Source organism: Rhinolophus sinicus, linkage group LG10, assembly GCF_036562045.2.
Source record: "Rhinolophus sinicus isolate RSC01 linkage group LG10, ASM3656204v1, whole genome shotgun sequence".
Classification (NCBI taxonomy): domain Eukaryota; kingdom Metazoa; phylum Chordata; class Mammalia; order Chiroptera; family Rhinolophidae; genus Rhinolophus; species Rhinolophus sinicus.
Genome location: NC_133759.1, coordinates 101,286,569 through 101,309,858, shown reverse-complemented (window position 1 = coordinate 101,309,858; position 23,290 = coordinate 101,286,569). Strand labels below are relative to the sequence as shown.

At 34.6% G+C, this 23,290-nt stretch overlaps 1 protein-coding gene across 8 annotated transcripts in view; it reads right to left on the bottom strand.

Moving 5' to 3' along the window:
- TENM2 (teneurin transmembrane protein 2) overlaps positions 1-23,290 on the bottom strand; it is a 1,556,107-nt gene that overhangs the window by 783,096 nt on the left and 749,721 nt on the right. For 7 of the 8 annotated variants that reach the window (XM_019740878.2, XM_019740872.2, XM_019740888.2 and 4 more), the window contains one exon: positions 12,256-12,531. The exons of the other annotated variant lie outside the window; for it this stretch is intronic. In XM_019740878.2, the coding sequence (XP_019596437.2) occupies positions 12,256-12,531 (276 nt within the window). The remainder of the gene's footprint in view (positions 1-12,255; positions 12,532-23,290) is intronic. 8 annotated transcript variants of the gene reach the window in all.

The window sequence follows — 23,290 nt, the reverse complement described above, 5'->3', positions numbered from 1 at the left end:
AATTCTTTGATGATGGATGGGAATGTGATGGACGGGCGGGTTTGGGGATAACAATGAAAGCAAAGGGTCTAGGACAAACAAAGACCCAGAGGAGGAAAGAATATGTTCTAGAAAATGTAAGCAGCCCAGTTGGGTTGGAGATGAAAATGTATTTAGAGGAGAAGTGGGAGCAAGGGCTAAAAACATAAAATTGGACTATATTGTGGTGGGCCTGAAATACCACAAAGGGACAGATTAAATTGATTTGTATACTTCCTGCCTTCCCAATGTGCCTTGCTGTTCATAGCCATAAATGTGTATCAGCGGAAGTGGAAGACAGCCTGGATTCTTTTAATTGTTCTGCATTTCACTAGGGTCTTTTCCATTCTGAATGTATAAGGGGATGCCCAAGAATATAAAACTTTTTCTACTTTTTTTCTATAACATCAATTATTAAGCAACACTGTATTAGTAGAACCATATGCTTATTATAATAGTAATTGCTTCCCCATGATTATTTTCAGAGTATTTCTTTATGTACTGAGATGTTTATCTTACATGCAGAACTACCTATTTTGTGAAAATACCAATAGTTGGGATACCACTGTGTTTATGATTACTATCCCCACTGAATCAAAGGCACCATAGATAGAGGAAGTTTAAAGAATATTTAATACATCATTTACTTGATTCCTTCTCCTCAAGGTGCCTTGCAGATTGTCTTAGCAGATGTGAATTTCCTTTCATCATGTGGAATACAATTCTATCCTTGGTTTGTTATAAATTAACAATCTGAAATAAAGTCCAGCATTCTGAACAATAGCTGGAATATTTAATATGGAAAGAAATTCCCTATTGTACTCAGAGATAACTGTATTCTTTGGTTAATGCTACCATTTTAAATGGTTTTCCAGCTTTCGAGCCTGGTAGACTAAATGTATTTCTGAAATCTCCAGGTCATCTCTCTCTCTCTCTCTCTCTCTGTCTCCCTCCTTCCCTCCCTCTATAAATATATATATATATATATATATATATATACATATATAAAGCTCATATATGTATACATATATAATATGAAAGACATATATATATATATATATATATATATATATATAGTAGCCTTTCCTACAGAAAATAATGAAAATAATTCTCATGATTTTGAGAATGTAGTCAAATCATTTTCACATCTGTAAATGAACATTGCAAGGCATCTGTATAGATAAAATACAACAGGACTTACTCTGAGATCACATAAGCGTTATAGAAAGTTAATTATAAACTCTAAAAATGAGAAGGATCATTTCAATATCTTTTCATTTGAAGAAGATATAAGAACAATACAATAAGAAATACAAATAGACAATAAACACATGGAGAATTGCTCAGCCTGACTTATAATCCAACAAGTGTAAACCAGAATAAAAATATTTTCATTGAGAAATAGGAACAGCATTTAGGTAATTGTCTGTGACTCCTGAGCATGAGTGAATGTTCACCAGCTCATTCTCACACTGTGCTGGTGCAAGAGTAAACTTTCCTACAGGGAACTGGTTGAGAATAATTATGATTTTGCATAACCATGTATGTCCTGAATCTCCTATGAATTTATCACAAGAAAAAATTAGGGATGTGCCCAAGAATTTAGCTATACAGATTTTATTTATTATATCACACTGTCATTTAATGCTTCCAAAGTAAAGATAAGCTTAATGTTCAATGAAAGGAAACTGAGGAAATGTCTTACGTTAAAGAAATACTATGAACCCCTTAACTATCGCAGAAAACTTACTACCTTGGGGAAATGTTCATAATATATTTACTGAAAAAGATATAGCTACATAGGGATTGTAAACCATGGCGTAAACTCTGTAAAAATATTCAAATTGTACACACACATGCATACACCAGCACACAGACTAAAAAGAATATGCGCCAAAATAATAAGCATGGTTCTTTGTGGTGTCAAATTACAGGTGATTTCTATTCTTCTTCAAACTTTTCTGCATGTGTGTGTGTTACATGCACATGCATATTTTCATATATTTTAGATACCTTTTGCATACTTATGTTATATAGTTTATACATTTGTATGCTTACATATACATATATATTAATATACGGTAGTATTATATATGATTTTAATATACATCATAGTATTATATGTCATCCAAAGTAATATATATGTATATATATATAAAATAAAGAATTAACAGTAAAAATTATCATTTTTCAGCAATTATTAGTACTAAAGTGAAAACTAGTAGCATTAGGATTCTGTTTATTTTGAGAGTACAGATGACTGAAACTCTTTAGAAAGCAATTAAGAAGATACCATTTTATATCAAATTCTATAGCACATGGAAATATATTTACTCTTTCTAAATAAGAAATACTAAAAATACCAAAACTTAATACTCATCTTAAAACATTAAAGAAAAAGAACAACAAAACATACTCCAAGAGTTAAAATGGGAGAATTATAAAAGATGAACACAATAAAATTGAAAAAAACAACAACAGTAGAAAATAAAGATACATAAAAAGCTCAAAAGAGAAATAAGTGTACATACCTATTTTAAGCTCGATTTTAAAAATCCATGCAGGATAAAAATGTAAAATATTAGGAATGACAAAAGAGCCATAACTACAGTTACAGGAGAACTTAAACAAATTACATGAAAGCATGACTCCAAAAGAGCAACAAGGATGGAGAAACAGGAATAATCTTCAAGAAACTACTAATCAGTCGGAAATAGTTCTAGCCAGTGTTCCCCTAAAACATACTGAAAACAATGTTTTGACCTGTTTACCTGTACACAGCAGTATGTGATGTCATTTTATTATCTAATCATGTGATTAGTATAAACTCTTGAGTCCAGCTGTTGTACTGTGTGTGAAAGCATAAAAGGTTACTCTGTAAGGAACATTCCCTGTATTCCATGAGCTTCAAATTAGATGCTTTTCAAAGATTCACATCTTAATTACAAATATTGAATGCTGATATGCTAGTCAGTGGTTAATTTCTCCTATTGAAAAGAAGCACAACTCTGTAGCCTCAGAGTTTTCTTGGGTCCTCCTATCTGGATTACTGCTTCCGTCTCTGATCAAACACTTGTGTGTATGTTTGTACACTTTAATCAGAAGCTTCCTAAAATATAACAGTTCCTGCTCCAATAAACTTTTAGCAGTTCTCTAATTCTTCTTGGTCGGACCATAATTCCTTGGCATGAAACTCAAAGCTCTTGTTCATCAGGTCCTTTTACCTCTATTGTTATTTATCTACTGTTGTTCAATGAAATCTGTATGTTCTCATTAGCCTGACTAGAGTTGGATTTTTTTCCCCAAAGAGAATATTCCTGAAAAATCATTATAATCTGTATACCATCTCCTCATTCTCCAACCACCACACACATTGGTTTTCCTTCATTTGGAATACCCATCATCTCCTTCTCACTTACGTAAACTCTAACCCTCATCTACAACCAAATTAAAACTCTTAACTCCTTAAAAGTCCCCTTACTATCCTAGGCTGCTGACATATACGAAGACTGTTTCCTGATTTCTCTTTTGAGACTAGACAGGAAATTCTCTGTATATGTAGAGGGGTGCTTGCTTTCTTCAATAAACAACAAAGTAAATATTTTCATCTATCCACATAAGAAGTGAAAGTTGACACAGGGAACTGAGAGAAGAAAATAGGAATTGTATCAAAAGATAGTAAAGTCTGATCAGTACCGATAGTAATGAACAACAAGAAAGACAATCTAATAGGTTGCCAGAGGATAATGGATTATCCAAATACTCCGAGGAGAGACAGGTTGTTTAGACTCCATCTCCCGGGAAATAAAATGTCTAAAACAATAGTCACTTAACATTTTGTGATGTATCTATATCAATATAAAACCTTTGGACACACTTCCAATGTACACATTTCTGCATTTATGTAATCCATCACACGGGTGTGTACAGATACTACTATATTACGTGCACTATACAAATGCTCAAAAATAGAAATTTTAAAGGATCAATGAGAAGAAAAGTAAGTTTAACTACAAGTTTTAATTTGTTTTCTGCACCCCAGAGAATCACGATGCTAAAATAATATTTTAGAAACACGACCCCACTAATTTTTATAAGTAGAAAGAAATTACTTCACTGATGGGGTGATCAGCCCATGCTGGATGCAGGGTGTTGTGGGAATGGAAGTAAAGTCCTGGAGGAAGGGATCAGAGTTGGGAAGGGAGATCATCGAAGAATATATTTTACATTGCAAAGAAATCAGCCTCCCCACCAATCAACTATGATTTTTCTGACATCTCAAACTCGTTCAGGGCTCCCAAGAAGCAAGAGTTCTTATGTGGGAATTGAGAGAAAATGGGGTCTTTTACACATATTCTGATTTATGTGGACGAGACAGTATAATTGGAAAAGTGGTTTGAGGCTTTAAAAATGACTAACAGAGTTAAAGTCAAAACAAGGTCAGCGCCTAAAACTGTACACTACAAAATGTCTACAGTACTCATTTTGGTATTTTCATATATGGCCTTATGTTACCATCTCCCTGGAATTTGATTAATTTCTCTTTCTTGATGTGTATCCCTCTCAATAACAGCCCTCCTTCCAATTGCACCCCCTCCCCGGCCCCGATACACATAAAACACAGACACATGTGCAAAGAGACTCACACAATGGCTTTGTATAATGTTGAGCATCCAGCATATACTCCTTAAATCTTTTCAGAAATAAAATAAAAATCTTCCAAATAAAAGTATCTCCTCATCTGAGATCACTTAGCTACTTTTCATCAATGCTAAATAAAATAACATAGTTTTGTCAGCATTACATATGTGTGTGCATTAAAATATGCGTACTTAACCAATGTGCATTAGCTTCCAAATGCCAATTTTCATTTTTAAAATTCATTTCGAAGATCCTTTTGATTAGTGATTGCATGATACTGTATTTCTTGCATAAAAGACACTATAAAAAAATACTTCCCAAACCTCCTCTTGTGCCTAGCTCTCCCCATATAAATCCATGCCCCACCCCCAACCTTTTTATGCTTAACACAAGCAGAAATATTGCTGTAGTGTCTACCTGTTCTATTCCCCTCAAGCCCGTGTAAACCTCCACGAATGGAGGTTCCAAAGAATGCCAACTCAAATATTGCAGTCTTTTCCATTAGTAAACATACTTGTATTTCAATATCTTTTCTCTTTGCAAATATCCTTGGGATGCTAAGAGAACTGGGAGTACACTGCTCTGTGAATAAGTGCCTTTCCTGAATACACTTGGGAATTCTGCGTACCCACTTGTAGAGGGACATTTCTTGGTTGGTGGAGCACCATTTACGACTCTCACTTGTTCCCAACTCAGCATAATCCAATACTGCTCCAAGTCTTTTTCTCTGGGAATGTTGGAGGTCTTCGTATATCACTGCAACTTCCTCCACTAGCCTTTGCTTTACTGTCTTCCATTTCATTGTTACAGACTCCGTAAACCACTTGCCCAATCAAAACTGAACATAATTAGTACGAAGTCATTTTCCTCTTTAAATGACTTCCTCCTGAAAAGCTCTGGGGTTTTCTTCAATCAGCTCAAGTAGCTAAAGTTTTTAAAGTAAGTTTTCCCTCCATCGATCTCCTAAAAGTCCACCTCCATATTTTTACATTAAAATAGCTGCAAGTATATGTGTTAAAATCAAAGATTCTGACTAATTTTTCAACACTTCAGAGCACCTGTTCTACAAGATGGGGATAGCATATCACCCACTTAACAGTTTCTCTGACACACATACAATTATTTTACTAAATTCTCATTTAAATTGATTTTATATGATTTCATTGTATCTTATTTTAGTTTATCCTTAAAACTATTTTAGAAACTTGTTCTAGAAAAACTGAACCCATTTTACAGATAAATCAAGCTTACAAAGAGATATAACATAACTATTCTAAACACATGTTACATCAAAATTGTTGACCTCTAGCTTTCTTGCTACCATTTATAATATCTCTGATTTCCTTAAAGTTTGTATGTAAGTCAAGGTTGGTAATCAAGTGCCCACAAAGGCTATGGCAGACCTTAAATGTGAGAAGCCTAGAGGGGGCTTCTGTGAACCAGATGACACAAGCCCAATTAGAAGTGCTATGGTTACTCCTATAACCCAACTTGTCCCTGGGGGGAATCTGAGCAAGTGTTACTGGATCTTATGTACTTTGAGAGAAGCCAAAAGTACAAATTTCTAATATGAAATCTCTCACTTTTAAAATGTTGGTTTATGTACAATTTTGTAAACATTGCACTGCCCAAATAAATAACTCATGGACTGCAATTCATGACCTCTGGTGTAAATGACTATTTCATGAATCTCTTACCTCCATCTTTGATTCCTTTAATATTCCTCAAACTGAGTTGAGGGAAACTGAAAAGGACAATTTTCTAGGCAATTCTTTCAGCTAGCACTAACTAATACTCAACATTAAATCATAAGTTACGTTTTTGCCCTTATGTATAAGCATATATACCTAATAATTACATAGCTTCAATTTCTATCCTTATGTATAAGCATATATATCTAATACCTACATAGCTTCAATTTCTATCCTATTTACAAAGCTATCACTTGAAATTGTCTCCTTCTACTCGTGGTGTTCCAATTTCAGAATGGGTCACCGAAGTGTCTCATTACTTCTCATATACTCTTCTCAAACCCTTTTTAGTTTGCTGTTATATTCTGCGCAAACTCATCCTGATTCAGTTGTCCGTAGAAAATTTATGCTGTCAACTTCTTTCGTTTTAACTCATTTAATTTATAGCCTTAATAATTGATTACATTTCTCAATTCCCAAAATTGAAATTTAATTTGATCCTTGACAAACAACAACCAAACTAATAAGTGACTGAAAAGTAAGCAAAGAAGTTAAGAGTTTTCTGAGTGAAGAGGCTTCCAACCATGAACTGACAAAAAAAGAAAAGAAAGAAAGCATTTTGCCTCTCACCCATTTACTGGCTTTGCTACTTAACTGAAGTGAAAGTACAGATATCAGGAACTCAGCAGCTTAAAACCAAATGATTATCCACCAAGCCCAATGTCTCCCCAAAGGCTTGGAGATTACACGTGTAATAATCAGGCTGGCCCTGCCAAAAGGAAGGCTTAGTGCTTCATTTTATTTATTGTATTTATTGAATGGAGCCATTGCTTGATAGCCCCTGGGAGCATTAGCAAACATGAAAGAAACCACCAAAGGAACGAAAGAAATATATAAAGAACTAAAAACCATGATACTAAAGTTTATAATGTGGAACATGCAGCACTGGAATCAAACACATACTTTTACAGTCCTTCAAGTACTCTGTTCTATTTTAAAGTGATGTCAGCATTGCTTAATTTGCCGAAAACCTAAACACTGAAGTCTCATATGGGTTCCTTGGCAAACGTCAATCCTTTCACTTCTTGCTTATATATGAAGCCACCAGACAATGTGATAGTCCTACATTTTCTTTCTGGTTCTATATTATTATCAGCTGTATTTTCACATTGTGATAATATATTTAGGACTCTTATGAACAACTTTATAAAAAAGTGATAATAAGCTTTTTGTAAAATAAGGTACCTTTATAGCCTCTGATACTCATATTCTTTTATACATATGTGTGTGTATATATATATATATATGTGTGTGTGTGTGTGTGTGTGTATACACATATATATACACATATATATATTCTTCTTTATAAATGTTACTCTTTCAAATTATCAAGTATAAAACAATAAAGCTTAAAAACAAAATTTGAAATAACTGTCACCAAAATGGATGTAAAGTTTGTTTTGCTTTCTTTTATGATTTTTAAAGATTTAAGAAATTACTTTCTTTAGGTTACGTGGATGTTTTTTCTATAAAATTTGGCTGCAAAAGAAATCATCCCATCATCCCAGTATCAACATCAAAAGTACAGTCAAATATTACTGTATAATTTTTGTAGCTTCCCTCTTTTATTATTCTTTCCCCCGACTTTAAGAGCAAAAGTATGAGCCCTGGGCTATAATTATCTGGTGCTCACAGTAAGGTTTTACATCTGTTCTAGGCATTCCTGGTAACGTTAACATGTGGGTTGGGGGAGAAGAGAGGAGTAGAGTGGATTCTAAGACACACAGTGAGTTTAACAGTATGTCACTGAGTGGGGCAGAAATAGAAGCTCACATCAGGTCTTGAGGTGTTTTCTTACAGGGCACTCTCATGTGAAATGTATTAAGGAGCCATTTTTTTTTAAAGAGAAATAAAGAAATGCACCTCCTCTGATAAATGAATGAAATGTGGTTGGTGGTAGCACCCTACAGGCATTATTTCTCTGGAGAATCTTCCTCCCCTCAGAGTTTATGTCCCATGTCTCAATTAACGTGCAATGAGTACCCGGATGTGCTCAAGCCCTTCTGAGGAAACAGGAACACGGCAGACCTCTGCCAAGAGGACACACAATCTAATAGAATCTGTGTGCCACAAATACACTTTACACAAATCCATTATGTGCCGAGAGCCAGCTTGGTTTATAAATGCATTTTGTGCAATGCAATGGAATTAACCCAACATTTGTATTGTGAACCTCAAAGTACATTATGAAAATTATAAATTTCCCAATTGACAACAGATGAAAATGAACATTGTCCTTATTTACTTTGGACAGGGACGGGGAGGGAAGGATGATTTTTTTTTTTTTTAAGCTTTAACCAAGGCCAGATTTAGTTTTATGTGATTTCTGATTTCCTACCCCATACCCAAGTTTATTTTCTTTGTCTTTTTGTTCTTTTTTCTTTCTGGATTTCCAATAAAATCACGAAAACTAGAATTATGATGGAATGAAAAAACCCAAAAAACCTCAAGGATATTTTTGAGTCCCCAAGGTGAAGAAACTGCCTAAGGGAGTCAAGAGTACAGAGACCAGATTTTTTACAGTGTGTGCTATTATTCCGCATTTTTAAGAAGGCAATTAGTTATTCTTGTGTATTAGCGACTGCCCCATTTTCTCCATAACTCGGATGAGACAAAGGGCCTTGGAGAGGATATATTTTAAGTGGGACATTTATTACCCAAAAAAGGAACGATTCTAATTTAAAATCACTGGGAAAGCCCTGTCTATGGATGCAGTCAAATTTCACAGCAGCAGAAACTTGGCCCAGGTAATCTCAACTCTCATTGCCATTTCTAACTAAGCCATCATTACCTTAAAGACAGAGTTAAAGAATTTGATAAAATAACCTGAACCTGAGAGTTTTATCTATTTAAAGCAACCCAAACCAGCGTAGCGTTAATTTGGTGGTCATACAGTGAGTGTAAGACACAGAGCTGTGAGTGGTGATAACTCTGAAGTGTCTGTGCTGGGAAAAAAAAAAAGGAAAAGACAAATTCATCGGTGTGTTCAACGTAACAGTACTTTCAAGTCACTAAGTCACTAGTAGGTCATTTTTGTCACAGTAGCATGCAGGAAGCACTGTTGGTGGTGGGAATTTTACTGCAAGAGTCTGAAGGCTGGATTCATATTTCATACAATAAAAAGAGAAGGAGGTTTTTGAGATCTGTCTTCGCTTTCTACCTATGCTTAGAAAAATCACGATCGGAATGTTTAAGGGTGATTTTTTTAAAAATAAGCACTGTGAAACTTTATGTACCCCAAGACCCCACCATAAAAAAAGGAAATAAAACTATATGGGCTCCAAAGAAAAGATTCGTTTTATGGCCATATATCCTTAAAATCTAAAACGGAATTGGAGAGCTTCTTCTGCGAAGTATAGATTCTTGCTACTTCCTGTTCAAGAGAGGCATACCTAAAAGGTTATTGATTTAGTTCTGAAGGACAGAGTGTTTATTATGGAGGAAGCCATTGCGGGGTACAAGTGTGAGGAAATTAATGACGGCTTTGTAAGTGTCCACGCTGTGGTGTGGAACCAGTGGGGCAACTGTCAATCTATATGATAATACATTCCCAAACTTCATAAAACCAGTGATGTGAAAACACATTGATTTCTCTGTGAGCTAGATGGAATTTGTCAAAGAGAAAGAGCAAGAAGTTACTGAAGTTAACACCTCAGCCTGCAGAGTAGCCTGTGCCTTACGTTGTGTTTGCTTAAAGACTTGAAGATGTGACGTGTGTAATTTCTTGTTTTTCATTTCTGGACCCAAATGAGAACAGAATATGTAGTATGTACATCTTTTAAACATGTGAAATATTGTTCTTTTTTTTTTTAAAAGAAAAGGAAACACATTATTCTATCTATACATTTTAAAGTAATCAGCTATCACCTACGTTTGAACTGTGGCCTTCAAACTTGCGTGGCAATCTCCCAGACTGAGGCACAAAAGGGTTGCTTAGTACTTCTGAGTACATTTTTCTTTATGCAATTCTGACGGCATTATAACTTGCATTACAGAAGGAAAAAAAAAAAAATGAGACACCATGTCAAAGGGTTTATTTCCTATCAGTACGCAGGGCTTTACACAGACTCCCATATGTGAAAACTGTTCAAATGTGATGTTCTAAATAATGTTGGAAAAAAGAGACTACTTCTGGTCTACCAAATACCTAATTAATTATAAAGTTCGCCCATCCATAACAGCTCTAGGGAAATTCAAGGCAACCATTTTTTGCTTCCTTTGCTTCACTGGAGACCTCCCCTTACTAGTTGAGTTTTTAAAGACGTATATAGCTTTAAAACCAGAGGGTGCAGATTCTATAAATATGTATAAATAATTCTGTGTCGATGGTTTCCATAAGACCGGTGAGAATACCAACCACAGAAGATCTGCTAAAATACCTTGTTTAAAATGTTCCTTAAGTTCCTGGATTACAAGTGATTTTATTTATTAGGCAATCAAACTGCCTCCATTTAAATCATATCTAACACACACTGAAGTTGAAAAAGTACAACAGTAAATGAATTCAATGTATGCCTTTATGAAAACTTCTAAAAGTAATTTCCTATCAACTAAGCATCTTAGAGTGTTGAATGTGCCAAGAGGCAGAATTTTGTTAAAATTCAAAAGGAGTCAAGTGCAGATTTTTTCTTGAGAGTACACCTTGATTAGCTACATGAACGAAGGCATAAGTAAGATACATCCCCTTGTCCCCACTGAAGAATAAATTATTTCAGAATTAAACATAAATTTAAATGCAACAAAGTGACATCTTTTTAATATATGCAACTTACCAAGGAAATTATATATTTTCAACAGTTTTGAGATTAAGTAATATATAGCTATGCTTTTGCATTCACAACAAACTGTATGCCTGCAAATTTCTTTTTTCTTTTTTTAAATACAAGAAAATACTTAAAGCTACTCTAGAAGTTTATAATATTTCACATAAACATCCTTAACTGATCTATTTCTAAACATCTTAATGGCAATTCTTTTAGCAAACACAATATATTCATAACAACTCACATACCCTTTGATGTTTTCTTCATAAATCAACTGTACCTAACGCAATTTGTCTTTTTAAAAATGTTTTTGACTAAACACATTTGTGAGTCCCTCAGAAATCCACAAATAAGCACCTTATCTCTTTAATGACTTTCTTAGGCTTCCCTATATTTACTGCTTAATGATCGGAAGCATTTAATTTTCAAAGTTTCATTAAAATCCATCTACAAAGCTGATGGATAAGCAATAGTGATTTGTGATAGAAGATGTGGGAAGCCATTAACCTACAGAGGTACCAAGGAGAAACGTAAACATATAAGAGAACACTTTTTTGAAGACAAGTCCCTTCCTATTTGTCATTATTAAACTCCAGAGCATCTGTTCCCAGTTTGATCTTCAATACGGATATGAGGCACTGCCGCCTGGAAATGAAAGTCTAAGACAAGGTAGGATTCTTAAGAGATCGTCATGAAAAAAAATAACCCAGGTTGCCATTTCCTGGGAAGGGGCAATCAATACGATGACCTAGAAACTCGTGGAGAGAGGACATTTTCTAGATATAGGTCATAGTTTATCAAGTTTCCTCTTATGCAATGTAATTTACTTGCTAATAAGACCAACTGACTCCACCTGAGTATTGTGTTATCATCAAAAGGAGATTTTAAAATTCTCTCCTCATGTCTCATGTGCTTGAGGTTGGCTGGTTTATTTTCCCCTAGCTCAGAGTGGGTAGACGGAGTCAATTTAAAAGAAAATGAATGGTTTTAGATGCCTCTTTATTAAACAATAAAAACACCCCAAGACCCACATCGTGCAGTACCCGGAACATGAAAAAGACGTATTGAAGAAGCAGGCCTACCGTTCTCATCATCTGACTTATTTTCGTTGTCAGAATCAGTCAAGGTAAGGGCTGAGTTTTCACGACTGGACAGGCCGGAACTGCGCCTGGATTTTATCCCTCTCCCCCACAGTCTGATGGCGTGTTCTGGAGACATCCCTCCCTCGGTGTCGGAGTCAGCGTCGGACCCTGCGCTCAGAGAGTAGCCCTGGTGAAGGAGCCCCATGTCGGAACAGTAGCCACTTCGGTGCGGGGAGGGCTCACAGATGCCCAGTTCCGCAAGACTGAAATTCGTGCCTAGGATGACAGCAACAGAGAGGCCCGTTAACATTTGCGAAATGCTTCTCGAAGTTCAAATCTCTTCTTACAAAAAGCAGATACTTTTTCCATCTAAACATATACAAGATTGGCCACAGTGGACAGGACAAGGTCTTGGGCAAGGGGCTTTGGGATATTGGGGTAAATTTGAAAACAAAACAAAAAGGATGCATCAAACATGAATTTTAATCCTAGGACAGAATGCTCAGATTTTATTTAGAAAAGTTTTAAGCATTTACTGTTGTCTCGGTAGGGCCATGGAGCTGGAAAAAATAGCTAATATGTACCGAGCACTGACTTTGCTCCAGGTATCTTCTGTTTTGCAATTTTCATTTTAAATTGTAAAATTTTATAACAATTTTTATAAGGATGATACTATTACGGTAATCATTCTGTAAATAAGGAAACTGAGGATCAGAGGAACAGAGAATTCAAATGACTTACCCAAGGTCATACATCTAGACTGTAGCAAAACCTGGATCTGATCTTGAGCAGTCTGTCTTCATGCCAAAGAACCTTAATCCTCCAATAAATGGGAGTGGTGGCCAGGAGACCTGGGTACCCGTCCTAGCTTCCCACTGGTAAGTCTCATTGTGGCAAGTCTCTTACTTCTTGAGCCTCAATGTTTTCATCTGTAAAATCTGGGTATTAATCTCTTAAATTCCTCTCAGGGTAGCTGGGTGCCTTATATGGGATACATACATATCCCATATTATTAAACAATTTGTTAATTAAATCACCATCCGAGGCATGAAGAGTTAGTCCTTTTTTAAAAAAAATGATATCAAACAATTTCTCTTTGCTAATACAATTTAAAACCACAACTAGGTTTCACCTATGGAGTGTGAGTATGTGTACGTGTGTGTGTGTTCATGGGAAGGGTAAGGGGTTTTCATGGGAAGAGGAAGAGAACAGGTATTTATTGAAGACCTGGACGTTCCCGTGTTTCAGGCATGGGGCCAGGCAATTTATAGCTTTATCTCATTTAAATCTCCTCATAGCCCAACAGTTTAGGGGTTGAACCCTTTACAGGGAGGTGACATAGTGTGTCTGAGGTCACATCTGGGCATGTGGCATGTCCAGGACTCACCTCCATTCTGTAGACCCCAATCTTGTGCTCTTTCTACAACGTCTAACTGTCTCCGTCAAAAACCAATTTGGCAACATTTTGGCATAGCGGATGCTCTATGCATTTGTGTCTTTACTATTCAGCTTGTTAAAAGACTTTTCAAGGTTGCAACGCAAATTAGATGAAATCATGTGGGACACTCAATTTATTGACATAAAACTAATTTTTTTGTCTGTAACCAATATGTAGACAATGAAAAAAATGCAGTGAAGAAATGCACTTCTATGCTACCAGTGAAGAAAATCTTAAATAACACCAAAGCCATGGGTTTTACTCTGTGTATATTGATTACATGAGAATCATTCCCTATCAGTCATGTCTCCAGCTCATGATAAACTTCACACTCTGTGCTAGTCCACATACATGATATCATTTCTCAGCTTTTATTTTTAAAAGGCGTCAAACAACGGTTTGTATCCACGCACTGCAATGTTAATTTGTAACAGACAAGTATGTTTATTCTGAGGTTTTACTTTTCTTTCTTCACTGCAGGTTGCCCTTCCACAGCCTTACTTGGCTGTGTGAATGGAATCAAAACCGCTTCTACACAGACTGTCTCTGCAGAGTAAAACCTACTCATTGGGGGGCTATCCCAAGCAAACATTCCTGTGGGCATATGGGATGCCTTCCTACCCCCATGCAGGGAAGAAAGGGTCCTGATCGTCATCAGCCAGTTCTCAAGGGCTGTTTATTCCCTAGCCCCATTTTATCATGCTGTCTGCCCAGTGTACTCATTCCAGTTTGTATCCTTGGTAATTAGGCATTGTCTCATAATTGCACACTAAAATGTATATTTCAGTTTCAGTAGTCTATAAAACTAAAGTTATTGAGTTAATATATATCGGATACTACAATACTTTCCTCTCTATTGTGGCTTTTCTCATTCCTAAGTAAATGAAAAAAAAAGTTGTTGAATGTTAGCATTCTCCCATCTCATCTTTAGAGCTCACTTTTTTTTTTCTGGACAGTCATGAAATATATTGCTTCCTTTTCCTACAATAAATGAAAACAGGCCCAATTAAACATACATGTTTTTATTCCACATGTGGGAATTTTTAGCTATATGATTGCATTTGAAATGGAGTGTTTATGTATTAAGGCAACTTTCCTGATGGTTTTCCCACATCTCATTATCTGGAACTAGCTTCAAAGACCTCCTCAGGAAAAGAGAAACATCTGTGTGAGGAAAAGAAGCCTCAGTTTTCAGAGCATCTCATGTGACTTTCGATCTGGGCACTAGAGTAACAGGCAGTAAGCCTACAGCACGGGGAGCCAAGGAACAAATATACTGCCCCTTCTTTGGTTATCAAATGTATTTGAAAATTAGAAATTAAAATGTTATTTCTCTGTTAAGACAAACTTGAGTTCATCATGAATCAGTTAAAATTTGCACAAATGTTTAAAATAACCACCAATGTTAGAAAAGAAAACAAGTACATTTGAAGTTTCAAATTCAAGCTTATAGCCCTGAAGCCACAAACAAGCAACACTGTGAAGAAAATCAGAGGTACTATATTGAATTTACCAGGAGAAAGTACATGAGTTCACACTGGCTTATAGAAAGGCAGGCTTTCCTCTACAAGCAGAACTGTTTCCTCAAAAACATTACCTTCTAAACTCCTCATCTTCATCTTCCAATAGGACCACTATTCCCCAGTGCCACCCATTCCCCACAATTCCTAGTTTGGTACCTTTTTGTCCTTAACTAACTCAAAGAATAGGAACATCATTGTAAGTATCTTGGATAGATTCTGGACCGAGGCTTTCCCAAGTTTGCAGGCCCAATATAGGAAATGGGTGAGCCATCTACACAGTAGAGAGAGAAAACGGGTCTACCGTTTATTACATTATTCAACAAATATTTATTGTTCATGGAGTTGTGCTAGGCACAGGGGATATAGTAGTGAGCATTACAAAAATACAGCCCATGATATTTACAGCTTAATTGGGAGACATTAATCAAAGAATCACATACACAAACTACAACCTATCCAGTAATAAATACTACTATATAGAGGAAAAGTAGAGGGAGCCGTGAAAGGTCGTTGAGTGGTACAACCCTTCAAACTTTCACAGCTTGCCCAGCAAGTATCTGTCTAGCGACAGGCTCACTACTTTGAAAAACTGCAAGGTTACTCCATGGAGAACTTATCACGTTCCTTTCCATTTGCTCTTACCATACCCAGTGTCCCAAACATTCCTCTATGTGATTTTAGACAAACATGTTTCATGTAGTTTGTCTTATGGCACGAAGCCCCATGTTCAACATGTAAATAGTATGGGGTAATTTTAATACTATGTCAACTTATCAGTTGCACTTACTTTGCTCATGATTCAAGACACATTTTGCTCTAATTTATCTTGTACAATTATAGCTTTATGAAGCTCCATGCCAGCTTTGAATGAAAGAAAGAGGGTAGTCATTGTGTAATTCTCCAGTGGAGTCAAGCTAAGGACTCCAGTGGAATGCAGTCAACACTTCATTCCTTCTTTACTGTCTTGCAAAACAATATAAGGAGGCACTGAAATATTTATGAAACATATGTTTGCCCTCTCTCTACCTTCAATCTCCTTGATATCATTGATTAAGGTAGATGTGAACAACACGTGAAATTCATTTCATCTCAGGTATGTGTTTTATGGCCATTGCCAATAAAATGCCCAGTGTGGCCCCGTACTTCGTTATCACCGGGAGTCAGTATTTTTATAGATGAATGACTACACAAAATCTATGATATTTACACCATGGAATTTTAGTATAATTTAAAGTGATGGGAGAGAATGTTAATGCTAAAAACTATTATGTGATCAGGAGAGTGGAACACAAATCTTTAAAAATAACTTTCTTGATAAGTCTCTTTTGCTTTACGTTGTCTTTTCCTTTATCATAACCTGTGTATAACCCAGATCCTCGCTGAAACATTTTGAGAGAGAAATTTTGCAGTAGGTATCAAGAGTCATCCTTTGGCTAACTAAATTTATTTGGGGACACAATTCTAAGGCAGGGTATGTTAGCACATTGTGATCATGTCTTTATTTTCTAAGTTTTTACCAACTTCTCACACTTTCAAATAACCTTTAACTAGGAGAAGCACATATGTCGCTAAGTCAGAATTATCATGTCATGGTAATACCAAGGAATACAAATAGCACGGAAAATGTCAGCAGTTGAACAGATTTTCTACTATGAGGGCAGAAAGATAAAACTTAACTGTAGTAGTACAATATGGAAAACTTGTATTATCTAAATGTTCACTATGTGAGTTCTGTGAATTTCAGAGATTTTACGCATGGAAGCAAAAGTTGCTATAACATGAGAATAGCCACCAATGGTCCTTTATAAAACCAATCCCCACCCATTCCCACTTACTTACTACAATGATATGGTAGTCCTATCAACCACCATATCAATGTCTATATCATCAATTACTTGCTGATAATAGTCATATGGTGTTAATGTGAGATTAAGTGGTAAAGCTTGTGAAGATGCAGATTTCCATGACATCAATAAAAGCATTGTTTAAAAGCTAGGATCATAAGCAAGGCCATAGAATAACCAAAATCTAATAGAACTGAGCTATGAAGAGAAAACAAAAATGCACGTTGCATGATGATGGATTCTTCAAAAGATGATTTGATGGATTTCTGGTTCTAGACCAAGATGGAATTCCCCACTTCTCTCTATTCCCCCCACCAAGTACTAAAAACACTCTACAATACATATAAACACCACAAAAGAGTCGAAAAGGAGTTGAGAACAAGACAGAACTATTAGGGTCCTAGGATCTGGGGAGGGACATGTGGTGAGTTTCTTGGCTTTTCTTTTAGCCTCACATATCCTAGACCTGGTGCTGGAGAAATGAGCAAATTGGAAACACCAATGGGAGCAGACAAAACAAGCCCAAAGTCAAGTCGGTTGTATGCGGGGCCCTCACCCACTCTACAAACACACCAGGGTGGAATCAAAGAAGACCAGGTGGTGAGCCAGAATTTCATCCTCATCCCTTGGGAATGAGCCTTCCTGCCTCTTGCACAAAGGTGTCACTGGAGGCCGTGAGAGGATGCTGGGCTTCCATCCACATCCAGTGGTAATGAGGCACCGCTCCACTCCAGCCTCACTGGTGTCAGAGGAGGCTGCATGTTAAATCTGATTTTACTACCACTGGGGAACTGTAAGGGCGTGCCCCTTCTTTTCAACCACGTTGGTGCCTGCAGAGCCCTAGTGGGCAAGTCTTACTCAGCAGCAAGAAAGCACCCCAACCCTGCCTTGGCAGAGTGGGCCAAGGGAGAAACCTGGACTTTCACCTCCACTCTGCAATCCAGCCTCAGTGTCCCACTCTTCCCATTGGCTTGGTGCCAGAGGCGGTCTGATCAAACAGAAGATTTAAATAAGATCCAGAGCTTCAAATAATACTTCAAATGGCCAGGATACAATAAAAAATTTACTCACCATACCAAGAACGAGAAAAATCTCAACTTCAATGAGGAATGATAATTATTTAAATAAAAGATTAATGAGAAGCCCTTAGGAAAATTAATAAATCCATTAAACATATATTAATATATATATACCGTGTTTCCCCAAAAATAAGACCTAGCCAGATAATCAGCTCTCATGCATCTTTTGGAGCAAAAATTAATATAAGACCTGGTCTTATTTTACTATAATGTAAGGCCAGGTCTTATCTAACATAATATAAGGCCAGGTCTTATATTAATTTTTGCTCCAAAAGACACATGAAAGCTGATTATCCAGCTAGTTCTTATTTTTGGGGAAACACTATATATATATATATATATATATATATTGCAAAAAATGAACTTTCTGTGATCATGTTGCAAAATGAAAATCTAAGATGAAGGATGTAATATTGTAGTCATACATTTTTGCTATGAAATGTATATTATGCTCCACCATTTTGAATAATTATAGCATGGTTGGAATAATAAATTGTATTAGGCATGAAGTAAAATACACTCTGGATAATCAATTTTATTTTTTTCAGGACAAAATTACAATGAATTATTTTTACTATTTAATATGAAATATTGGTTCTTTTTAAACACTGATTCCTTTCTTAAGTGGTCTTTTTCTAGGATCATTTATCCTAAGAAAAAGAGAATCTCTTGTAAATAAACATGGGTCACTTTTCTTGAACAAATGTTAGAGTCTACATTTTAAAATCAGGAATGAATATCAACTCGAAATTTTTCTTACAGGTATTTAAGAAAAGGATATAAACTATAATGTTACAGTTCTTTTAATCACAATAAGTGAAATTATTTTACCTGATACCTTAAACTTTTGCAAAATAGGAAGTTATTAAGAAAAAGTGTAGTGATTATGCATGAGAAAACAACTTTTATTTTTGTTTGATTAATGAAAGTATATCACCAAATTGTTTCCATATATTTAAATTTTGAGCAATTATAAATATGCATGAGCTACACAAAATAATCAGTCCAAAACAATTACCAACATTATCTAAAATATTATTTTCATACAATCTGAAAATCTACATATTTGTATATGCGATAACAATTTTGAAAGCCACTGAAGAAACTACTTATGAATTCTAATGTTTTATGCTTATGTATACTAAAATTGTTCACATAAACTCTCTCTTAATGCCCTTCTAAAGTTCATCTGATTTTACACATTCAGATATTTTCCCAAATGTTGACAAGACTGTTCACAAAAAATCCTGTGGCTTAAAACTACAGACTAGGTGTACATGCATTATTATTCATAACAATTTAAGTCAAATATTTATATTTCAAAAAAAGCACTTTAAGAATAACTATGTTCTTTTATGTGTAGCACCTAAAATGCTAATATTGTGATGCTTCTAAAATTTTAATTATTTAACCGCTATCTGAATGTCTGATGTGTCACAACTTTTACAATTTGTAACTGGAATCATTCCAATGTAAATAAACATTCCAAATCAAGCGAAGATGGAAGAGTTTCCAATATCCTAGGTTTCTCTATGAGTTTTATAACTTCAAAGAGAAAGGTGAATGTGGCATTCTCCTCAGATACGGTGTCATTTTCATGTTTCAACCTGAACAAAGCCCAGTTTGGAAAACCAAAAAGCAGGCACAACAAAAGTTTCTGCTGAACAACAGCCAATTCATAAATAAATGGAAACAAATTGTCCAGTTACCTAGCTAGCTGGAGACTCTTTTCTACTGATAAAAATTCTAACAAGATTAAAAATCAATTCCTGTATTAAAAACTATACTGATCTCTTATCCTATGTAACAGGCATTAGAAAGGTATACATCTGATCACGTGAGACTCAGTCTCTCCAAACAGTATTTTTAAGCAGAAAAAATAAAGGGCAATAGTGAGTTAGCTGCAATAGTCCAGCTGTCCTGTGTCTGTGAATGACTACAGGTTAGCTTACATTCAGTGAGGACTGCACAGTGTGGACGGTACTGTCCTAAATACTTCTATTAGTTTTCCGATTAATTAGAACAGCAGCCCTATAAAATAGTCACTATATAGCTTACTGTTAAAGTGGGAGTTCCAGTGTCTGTTTAAAAAATACTCGTCGACCATATATTCTTAGAATTAATTACTTCTGATGTGTCACATATACTAATTTATAAAATGGACGTAAAAAAATAGGCCCTACCTTCATAGCCTTATTTTGAGCATTGAATTAGATAAGACAGGTGAAAATCCTTAGAACACTGCCACAGAGTGACCAAACAACAAATTGTAACCATCATTATGATCATCAGTTTACAGGTGAAGAATCTTGCTGTATATATACATTTATACATCTATAAACTGATGATATATATTTTATATATATATATATCATCAGTATATATATATATATATTTATTCTATATCATCAGTATATATATATATATATATATATATATATATATATATTTTATATATATTTTTTAATTATAGGCTTATTAACACTTTCTATTTTTTCTTGAATTGATTTTGAAATTTTTGGAACAATATATTTTTCTAGGAATATGCCCATTTCATCTGTATTTTCAAATGGATTGGCACAAAGTTATCCAAGTATTTTTGAGTCCTTTTACATTTCTGCAAGACTTGTAGAATGCTGTCTCTATTTTCATTCCTGACATTATTTATTTGTACCCTCCTTTAACTGGATTCGTTTCACCAATGACTGTTTTGCCGTTCAAAAAGCACGTTTTTACATTTCTGATTCTATCTACTATCGGTATATGTTTTTAGTTTATTACTTTCCGCCCTTAACAATACAAATGATCCCTTTCTCCTTTCTTTGTGTTCATTCAATTGTTCTTTTCCAAATCTTTAAAATTGTATTCTTTATGTCATTTTTTTTTTATTATTAGAAGCATTTCAGGCTATATATTGCTAAGAACCACTTTCACTGAATCTCACAAGTTTTGATTCATGGCATTTTCATTGTTGTTTAGATCTAAATATTATCATACTTCTACTGAAAGTACTAAGTTTCCAAATGTATTAGTATATTTTCTTTATATTTCTGCTTTTGGCTTCTAACTGTATTTGGCTAGAGACCATTATTTTTATGTTATTAAATCTTTGAATAATTGTGACATTTGTTTTATAGCCTGATAAATTTTTATAAGTATTTCATACATATTTGAAAAGAACACACATTCTATAATTATTGAGTGCAAGACTCTATTATGTCAGTTAGGCCAAATTATTAATTATGTGTTTAATTCTTCTATATGGTAATTTGATGTTTGTTTGTCTTATCAAAAATTGAATGATATATGATGAAATTTTCTACTATGAGGGGTGTTTCTCCACATAGTTTTATCAATATTTGCTTTATGTCTATTTAAAGTTATGAGTATATTATAGGTATATATAGTTTTAGAATCATGTAGGTTTTTTGATGGATTGAGCAGTTTACCATTAATATCAAGTGAGTATCTGTAACAGTTTTGAGATACAGGTTTTTAATATTAATTGTATTTTACAAGGAAGTTATCCATTTCATCTAAATTGTCATACATTGTGACAATACTTTTGTTACCCTGTTTCCCCAAAAATAAGACCCAGCCAGACAATCAGCTCTAATGCATCTTTTGGAGCAAAAATTAATATAAGACCCAGTATTATATTATATTATATTATATTATATTATATTATATTATATTATATTATATTATATTATATATTATATGATCCAGTCTTTTATTATAGTAAAATAAAATCGGGTCTTATATTAATTTTAGCTCCAAAGGATGCAGTAGAGCTAATTGTCTGGCTAGGTCTTATTTTCGGGGAAATACGGTATGCATAGGATCTGTAACAATGTCTTTTCTTGTATTCCTGATTTGGGGTATTTGTGTATTCTCTCTTTTTTGTTTGATCATTGTTGCTAGGGGGTTATCAATTCTTGCTAGGACTTAATCAATTTTATCAGGTTTTTTTTTCAAAGGACCAGCTTTTGGCTTTACTATTTTCCTTTGTTATTTGTTTTTTTTTTTTCTTTGATTTCTGTTCTTATACTCATTTACTGTCCTTACTTTGGGTTTAATTTGCTCATCGTTTTCTAGGTTCTTGAGTAATACATATAGATCACTGATTTTAAAACAATCTTTATTTCTAAAATAAATATTCAAACGTATAATCTTTCCTTCTTTACCTGCATTCCACAAGTCTGGATCTGTTGTACATTCATTATTATTCAATTCCAAACATTTAATAATTTCTTTTGTACTTCTTTGATACATGAATTACTTAGAAGTGTGTAAATTTATTTCCACATTTGGGGCTTGTCTAATTTGTTATTGTGATTGATCCTCAGAGAGAACAAACTCTCCAGGATTTCCTTCAGAAATTTATTAAGACTTAGTTAGTAGTTTAGAATATAGTATATGTTGGTGAATGTGACATTGAAAAATAGAGTGTATTCTAAAGTCGTATGTAGTGTTCTATAAATGTTTATTGGTCAAGATGATTAATAACGTTGTTCTCTATATCCTCACTGATATTTTGGGTTTAGTTCCATCAGTTACTGAAGAAAGAGTTAAATCTGTAACTAATTATGTTTTTTGCTCTGTCTCTCTTTACTTTCATCAATTTTTCTTCTCCTCCTCCTCCGTACCCCCCTCTTACTTCTTTGTCTTCTTTTTGAAACTGTGTTAGTTAACACATACAGTTTTATATCTCAGGGTAAATTGACCCTTTAAATCAATTTCAAATATTTATATTTTTCTCTGGTAATACTCCTGGTCTTGAAGTCTATTTTGCCTGACATAAAATAATCAAACCAGCTTTCTTGAGTTTACTCTAAACAGTAACATTATACCTTACTTCTGTTCCTTTATATTTCAAACTTTTCTGTGTCTTTGTATTTAAAGTATGTCCCTTGTAGACAGCATATTTTTGAGACGAAGTAACCTGACAATCTCTTATTTTGGATTGTGTGACAGTCCACTTACATGATGTAATTATTGATATGGCTGGATTTAGGTAAACCATTTTGCTATGTTTTTTCCTTTTTGTTAATTTCTTTGTTGTTTCTCTCTGTGCTTTCTTCATTTGGGGTAATAACTTCTTAAATTTCATTTTAATTTTTTCTATTTGCTTTTTAGCTATCTTTTCAT